Below are 8,155 nucleotides of genomic sequence, written 5' to 3'. Positions count from 1 at the left end.
CAAAGGGTCAAGGTCAAGTTTTGTATTTTTCACTGATGAACATTTTGTTATGATATCAAGAAGCAAAGTTGGTCGGAATTAAAGAATAAGTCAACTGACCAAAGTTCAGGGTCACTAGGTTAATGGTCAAGGTCATTTGGGTCCAAAGGTCAAAGACAAAGTGTATCTCTGACTTTGACCCTGGCTCTTGATGTAGGAGGTATATAAGGTGAAATAAAACAAATCAAAGCTAACAAATGAGTATTGCACCGGTATTTACTTTTCTGTTAGCCCAGCAAATATGGAGGTGGAAGGAAACAAGGCTCGCATCATAGTACATGTAAAATGTATATTTTGCTTCCTTGCGATTCTTTTTGAAGTCCAAATGTCAAACTTCAAGCTCAGCTATATGGGCAGCTTGCTTCTTGATGATTATGGGGGATATATTGCCACAGGACGGGGCCCTTACTGACCTGTCAGTGTTCTAGTTTACTATGGTGACACGGTTGAAGGTGAATGCTCACTCTGGTTTACTATGGTGACACGGTTGTAGGTCAATAGTTACTCTGGTTTACTATGGTGACATAGTTGAAGCTTAATGGTTACTCTGGTTTACTATATATGGTGACATGGTTGAAGGTCAATGGTTACTCTGGTTTACTATGGTGACAAGGTTGAAGGTTAATGCTCACTCTGGTTTACTATGGTGACACAGTTGAAGTTCAATGGTTACTCTAGTTTACTATGGAGACACGGTTGAAGGTCAATGGTTACTCTGGTTTACTATGGTGACCCGGTTGAAGGTCAATGGTTACTCTTGTTTACTATATGGTGACCCGGTTGAAGGTCAATGCTTACTCTGGTTATAATGGTGACACAGTTGTAGGTCAATGTTTACTCTGGTTTACTATCTTGACACGGTTGAAGGTCAATGCTTACTCTGGTTATGCTCACTAAGGTGACACTGTAAACTGTGTACACTCTTGTTTTGTAGACAATGTTAAAAGCGATACAACTCCATCCACTGTGCAAGGAAATTCAAAGATCTGCCAAGTAAGTGGAGACTTTTTTAGCTCACCTGGCCCAGAGGCCAAGTGAGCTTATGCAATGGTGCAGCATCCATCGTCCTTCGTCTGTCATTCGTCTGTCGTTCGTCGTCCTGCGTCCGTTGTAACATGCTAGAATGAAGGGCTACAAAGTTTGTTCAAATGAATGACCTTTACTTATATTCAAGGTCACAGGGGTTAAATATGTTAAAAACCTTTAAACAACTTCTTCTCAATAACCAAAAGGCCTAGGATGATGCTATTTGGCCAGTAGCATGCTGTGATGAAAGGCTACCAACTTTGTTCAAATCAATGACCTTGTCTATTTTCAAGGTCACAGGGGTCAATTGTCTTAAAAATCGGTATACAACTTCTTCTGAATAACTAAGAGGCCTAGGCTAATGATATTTGGCCAGTAACATGCTAGAATGAAGGGCTACCAAGTTTGTTCAAATGAATGACCTTTACTTATATTCAAGGTCACATGGGTCAAATATGTTTAAAACCTTTAAACAACTTCTTCTGAATAACCAAGAGGCTTAGGATAATGATATTTGACCAGTAGCAGGCTGGGAAGAAGGTATACCAAGTTTGTTCAAATGAATGACCTTGACTTATATTCAATGTCACAGGGGTCAAATATGTTAAAAACCTTTGAACAACTTCTTCTGAATAAATAAGAGGCCTAGGGTTAAGGTATTTCACCATTAGTATGCTGGGATAAAGGGCTACCTATTTTGTTCAAAAGAATGACCTTGACTTATATTCAAGGTCACAGGGGTCAAATATGTTAAAACATCTTTTGAATAACTAAGAGGCATAGGGTTACGATATTTGGCCAGTAGCATGCTGTGATTAAGGGCTACCAAGTTTGTTCAAATCAATGACCTTCGTCCATTTTCAAGGTCAAAGGGGTCAATAGTCTTAACAAATCTTTAAACAACTTCTTCTGAATAACTAAGAAGCCTAGGATAATGATATTTGGCCAGTAACATGTCAGGATGAAGGGCTACCAAGTTTGTTCAAATGAATGACCTTACTTATTTTCAAGGTCACAGGGGTCTAATAAGTTTAAAACTTTTAAACAACTTCTTCTCAATAACCAAAAGTCTTAGGATGATGATATTTGGCCAGTAGCATGCTGGGATAAAGGGCAACCAAGTTTATTCAAATGAATGACCTTTACATATATTCAAGGTCACAGGGGCCGATGATATTTGGTCATTAACAGGCTTGGATGAAGGGCCACCAATTTTGTCAAAATGAATGACCTTCGCCCATATTCAAGGTCACAGTGGTCAATATATGTTTAAATCTTTAAATGACTTGTTCTGTATAACCAATAGGTCCAGGGTTATGATGTTTTGCCAAAAGCATGCTGGGTTGGAAGGCTTTAAACTCTGTTCAACCTAATGTCCTTGTTCGACATTCAAGGTCACAGGCGGCATATGTTTAAATCTTTTAATAGGCTCTTATGAATCAAACACTGATATTCTTCCTGTAGCTGCATTTTAGTCCACTTTTAAGATTACAAGTGTGAGATTAATACCAGGTGAGCGATTCAGGCCCATTGGGCCTCTTGTTTTAACTAAAGAGTTAAAACTTGTTAAAAACATTAAGTACAACATTCAGGCATTTTCAGTTCACCATCATTACCTGCTGCTTTGTTCAAATCACCTTTCACAAATGGACTGACATGTAGTCATCTTGAACTTTTAGAGTATATATTTTGTAATTAGCAGTATTTATCACAAAGTGCTGGAGGGAGCTTTTGCAAATTTCACATGTACAATGTAGGTTCCCCATAGTCCCTAGTTTACATGTAGGTTCCCCATAGTCCCTAGTTCAAGTTGTGTATACTGGAGGGATCACATGTAGGTTCCCCATAGTCCCTAGTTCCCTAGTAGGTTCCCCATAGTCCCTAGTTCACATGTAGGTTCCCCATAGTCCCTAGTTCACATGTAGGTTCCCCATAGTCCCTAGTTCACATGTAGGTTCCCCATAGTCCCTAGTTCACATGTAGGTTCCCCATAGTCCCTAGTTCACATGTAGGTTCCCCATAGTCCCTAGTTCACATGTAGGTTCCCCATAGTCCCTAGTTCACATGTAGGTTCCCCATAGTCCCTAGTTCACATGTAGGTTCCCCATAGTCCCTAGTTCACATGTAGGTTCCCCATAGTCCCTAGTTCACATGTAGGTTCCCCATAGTCCCTAGTTCACATGTAGGTTCCCCATAGTCCCTAGTTCACATGTAGGTTCCCCATAGTCCCTAGTTCACATGTAGGTTCCCCATAGTCCCTAGTTCACATGTAGGTTCCCCATAGTCCCTAGTTCACATGTAGGTTCCCCATAGTCCCTAGTTCACATGTAGGTTCCCCATAGTCCCTAGTTCACATGTAGGTTCCCCATAGTCCCTAGTTCACATGTAGGTTCCCCATAGTCCCTAGTTCACATGTAGGTTCCCCATAGTCCCTAGTTCACATGTAGGTTCCCCATAGTCCCTAGTTCACATGTAGGTTCCCCATAGTCCCTAGTTCACATGTAGGTTCCCCATAGTCCCTAGTTCACATGTAGGTTCCCCATAGTCCCTAGTTCACATGTAGGTTCCCCATAGTCCCTAGTTCAAGTTGTGTATATTGGAGGGATCACATGTAGGTTCCCCATAGTCCCTAGTTCACATGTAGGTTCCCCATAGTCCCTAGTTCAAATGTAGGTTCCCCATAGTCCCTAGTTCAAGTTGTGTATACTGGAGGGATCACATGTAGGTTCCCCATAGTCCCTAGTTCACATGTAGGTTCCCCATAGTCCCTAGTTCACATGTAGGTTCCCCATAGTCCCTAGTTCACATGTAGGTTCCCCATAGTCCCTAGTTCACATGTAGGTTCCCCATAGTCCCTAGTTCACATGTAGGTTCCCCATAGTCCCTAGTTCACATGTAGGTTCCCCATAGTCCCTAGTTCACATGTAGGTTCCCCATAGTCCCTAGTTCACATGTAGGTTCCCCATAGTCCCTAGTTCACATGTAGGTTCCCCATAGTCCCTAGTTCACATGTAGGTTCCCCATAGTCCCTAGTTCACATGTAGGTTCCCCATAGTCCCTAGTTCACATGTAGGTTCCCCATAGTCCCTAGTTCACATGTAGGTTCCCCATAGTCCCTAGTTCACATGTAGGTTCCCCATAGTCCCTAGTTCACATGTAGGTTCCCCATAGTCCCTAGTTCACATGTAGGTTCCCCATAGTCCCTAGTTCACATGTAGGTTCCCCATAGTCCCTAGTTCACATGTAGGTTCCCCATAGTCCCTAGTTCACATGTAGGTTCCCCATAGTCCCTAGTTCACATGTAGGTTCCCCATAGTCCCTAGTTCACATGTAGGTTCCCCATAGTCCCTAGTTCACATGTAGGTTCCCCATAGTCCCTAGTTCACATGTAGGTTCCCCATAGTCCCTAGTTCACATGTAGGTTCCCCATAGTCCCTAGTTCACATGTAGGTTCCCCATAGTCCCTAGTTCACATGTAGGTTCCCCATAGTCCCTAGTTCACATGTAGGTTCCCCATAGTCCCTAGTTCACATGTAGGTTCCCCATAGTCCCTAGTTCACATGTAGGTTCCCCATAGTCCCTAGTTCACATGTAGGTTCCCCATAGTCCCTAGTTCACATGTAGGTTCCCCATAGTCCCTAGTTCACATGTAGGTTCCCCATAGTCCCTAGTTCACATGTAGGTTCCCCATAGTCCCTAGTTCACATGTAGGTTCCCCATAGTCCCTAGTTCACATGTAGGTTCCCCATAGTCCCTAGTTCACATGTAGGTTCCCCATAGTCCCTAGTTCACATGTAGGTTCCCCATAGTCCCTAGTTCACATGTAGGTTCCCCATAGTCCCTAGTTCACATGTAGGTTCCCCATAGTCCCTAGTTCACATGTAGGTTCCCCATAGTCCCTAGTTCACATGTAGGTTCCCCATAGTCCCTAGTTCACATGTAGGTTCCCCATAGTCCCTAGTTCACATGTAGGTTCCCCATAGTCCCTAGTTCACATGTAGGTTCCCCATAGTCCCTAGTTCACATGTAGGTTCCCCATAGTCCCTAGTTCACATGTAGGTTCCCCATAGTCCCTAGTTCACATGTAGGTTCCCCATAGTCCCTAGTTCACATGTAGGTTCCCCATAGTCCCTAGTTCACATGTAGGTTCCCCATAGTCCCTAGTTCACATGTAGGTTCCCCATAGTCCCTAGTTCACATGTAGGTTCCCCATAGTCCCTAGTTCACATGTAGGTTCCCCATAGTCCCTAGTTCACATGTAGGTTCCCCATAGTCCCTAGTTCACATGTAGGTTCCCCATAGTCCCTAGTTCACATGTAGGTTCCCCATAGTCCCTAGTTCACATGTAGGTTCCCCATAGTCCCTAGTTCACATGTAGGTTCCCCATAGTCCCTAGTTCACATGTAGGTTCCCCATAGTCCCTAGTTCACATGTAGGTTCCCCATAGTCCCTAGTTCACATGTAGGTTCCCCATAGTCCCTAGTTCACATGTAGGTTCCCCATAGTCCCTAGTTCACATGTAGGTTCCCCATAGTCCCTAGTTCACATGTAGGTTCCCCATAGTCCCTAGTTCAAGTTGTGTATACTGGAGGGATCACATGTAGGTTCTCCATAGTCCCTTATTCAAGTTGTGTATACTGGAGGGATCACATGTAGGTTCCCCATAGTCCCTAGTTCACATGTAGGTTCCCCATAGTCCCTAGTTCACATGTAGGTTCCCCATAGTCCCTAGTTCACATGTAGGTTCCCCATAGTCCCTAGTTCAAGTTGTGTATACTGGAGGGATCACATGTAGGTTCCCCATAGTCTCTAGTTCACAGNCCCATAGTCCCTAGTTCCCATGTAGGTTCCCCATAGTCCCTAGTTCACATGTAGGTTCCCCATAGTTTCTAGTTCACATGTAGGTTCCCCATAGTCCCTAGTTCACATGTAAATTCCCCATAGTCTCTAGTTCCCATGTAAGTACCCCATAGTCCCTAGTTCAAATGTAGGTTCCCCATAGTCCCTAGTTCATATGTAGGTTCCCCATAGTCCCTAGTTCACATGAAGGTTCCCCATAGTCCCTTGTTCCCATGTAGGTATCCCATAGTCCCCAGTTCACATGTAGGTTCCCTATAGTCCCTAGTTCACATGTAGATTCCCCATAGTCCCTATTTCACATGTAGGTTCCCCATAGTCCCTTGTTCACATGTAGGTACCCCATAGTCCCTAGTTCACATGTAGGTTGCCCATAGTCCCTTGTTCCCATGTAGGTACCCCATAGTCCCTAGTTCAGATGTAGGTTCCCCATAGTCCCTAGTTCACCTGTAGGTTCCCCATAGTCCCTTGTTCCCATGTAGGTATCCCATAGTCCCCAGTTCACATGTAGGTTCCCTATAGTCCCTAGTTCCCATGTAGGTTCCCCATAGTCACTAGTTCACATGTAAATTCCCCATAGTCTCTAGTTCCCATGTAAGTGCCCCATAGTCCCTAGTTCAATTGTAGGTTCCCCATAGTCCCTAGTTCACATGTAGGTTTCCTATAGTCCCTAGTTCACATGTAGGTACCCCATAGTCCCTAGTTCACATGTAGGTTTCCTATAGTCCCTAGTCCACATGTAGGTACCCCATAGTCCCTAGTTCACATGTAGGTTTCCTATAGTCCCTAGTCCACATGTAGGTACCCCATAGTCCCTAGTTCCCATGTAGGTTCCCTATAGTCCCTAGTTCAAGTTGTGTATACTGGAGGGATCACTTGTAGGTTCCCCATAGTCTCTAGTTCACAGGTAGGTTCCCCATAGTCCCTAGTTCCCAAGTAGGTTCCCCATAGTCCCTAGTTCACATGTAGGTTTCCTATAGTCCCTAATTCACATGTAGGTACCCCATAGTCCCTAGTTCCCATGTAGGTACCCCATAGTCCCTAGTTCACATGTAGGTTTCCTATAGTCCCTAATTCACATGTAGGTACCCCATAGTCCCTAGTTCCCATGTAGGTTCACCATAGTCCCTAGTTCACATGTAGGTTCCCTATAGTCCCTAGTTCCCATGTAGGTTCCCCATAGTCACTAGTTCAAGTTGTGTATACTGGAGGGATCACTTGTAGGTTCCCCATAGTCTCTAGTTCACAGGTAGGTTCCCCATAGTCCCTAGTTCCCAAGTAGGTTCCCCATAGTCCCTAGTTCACATGAAGGTTCCCCATAGTCCCTTGTTCCCATGTAGGTATCCCATAGTCCCCAGTTCACATGTAGGTTCCCTATAGTCCCTAGTTCCCATGTAGGTTCCCCATAGTCACTAGTTCACATGTAAATTCCCCATAGTCTCTAGTTCCCATGTAAGTGCCCCATAGTCCCTAGTTCAATTGTAGGTTCCCCATAGTCCCTAGTTCACATGTAGGTTTCCTATAGTCCCTAGTTCACATGTAGGTACCCCATAGTCCCTAGTTCCCATGTAGGTTCCCCATAGTCCCTAGTTCACATGTAGGTTCCCCATAGTCCCTAGTTCACAAGTAGGTTCCCCATAGTCCCTAGTTCCCATGTAGGTTCCCCATAGTCCCTAGTTCACATGTAGGTTCCCCATAGTCCCTAGTTCACAAGTAGGTTCCCCAAAGTCCCTAGTTCACATGTAGGTTCCCCATAGTCCCTAGTTCACTTGTAGGTTCCCCATAGTCCCTAGTTCAAGTTGTGTATACTGGAGGGATCACATCTAGGTTCCCCATAGTCCCAAGTTCAAGTTGTGTATATTGATATTTGGGGCTAATCAGAATAAAACCTGAAGATGGCTGAGAGGCAGCAACTTGAATATTTAGAGATAAAGTTTGGTAGCTCTATTTTTAGCCCACCATCATCTGATGGTGGGCTATTCAAATCACCCTGCGTCCGTGGTCCGTGGTTCGTCCGTTGTCCGTCGTCCGTCGTCCGTCGTCCGTCCGTAAACAATTCTTGTTATCGGTATTTCTCAAGAAGTACCAGAGGGATCTTTCTCAAATTTTATATGCAGGTTCCCCTTGGACCTTAGCTGTGCAGGGCAACTTTTGAGACTGATCGGATAAACAACATGGCCGACAGGCAGCCATCTTGGATTTTGATAGTGAAAGTTTGTTATCGCTATTTCTC

General features: G+C 44.3%; 1 protein-coding gene across 2 annotated transcripts in view; it reads left to right on the top strand.

The window, feature by feature from the left end:
* Positions 1–8,155, top strand: part of LOC110446606 (protein zer-1 homolog) — a 46,249-nt gene that overhangs the window by 18,240 nt on the left and 19,854 nt on the right. For both annotated transcript variants that reach the window (XM_021491830.1, XM_021491829.1), the window contains exon 3: positions 974–1,032. In XM_021491830.1, the coding sequence (XP_021347505.1) occupies positions 974–1,032 (59 nt within the window). The remainder of the gene's footprint in view (positions 1–973; positions 1,033–8,155) is intronic.

Source organism: Mizuhopecten yessoensis, unplaced genomic scaffold (assembly GCF_002113885.1).
Source record: "Mizuhopecten yessoensis strain PY_sf001 unplaced genomic scaffold, ASM211388v2 scaffold2887, whole genome shotgun sequence".
Lineage (NCBI taxonomy): Eukaryota > Metazoa > Mollusca > Bivalvia > Pectinida > Pectinidae > Mizuhopecten > Mizuhopecten yessoensis.
Note: the sequence above shows the minus strand (reverse complement) of the source record. Positions and strands in the feature narration are given on the sequence as shown.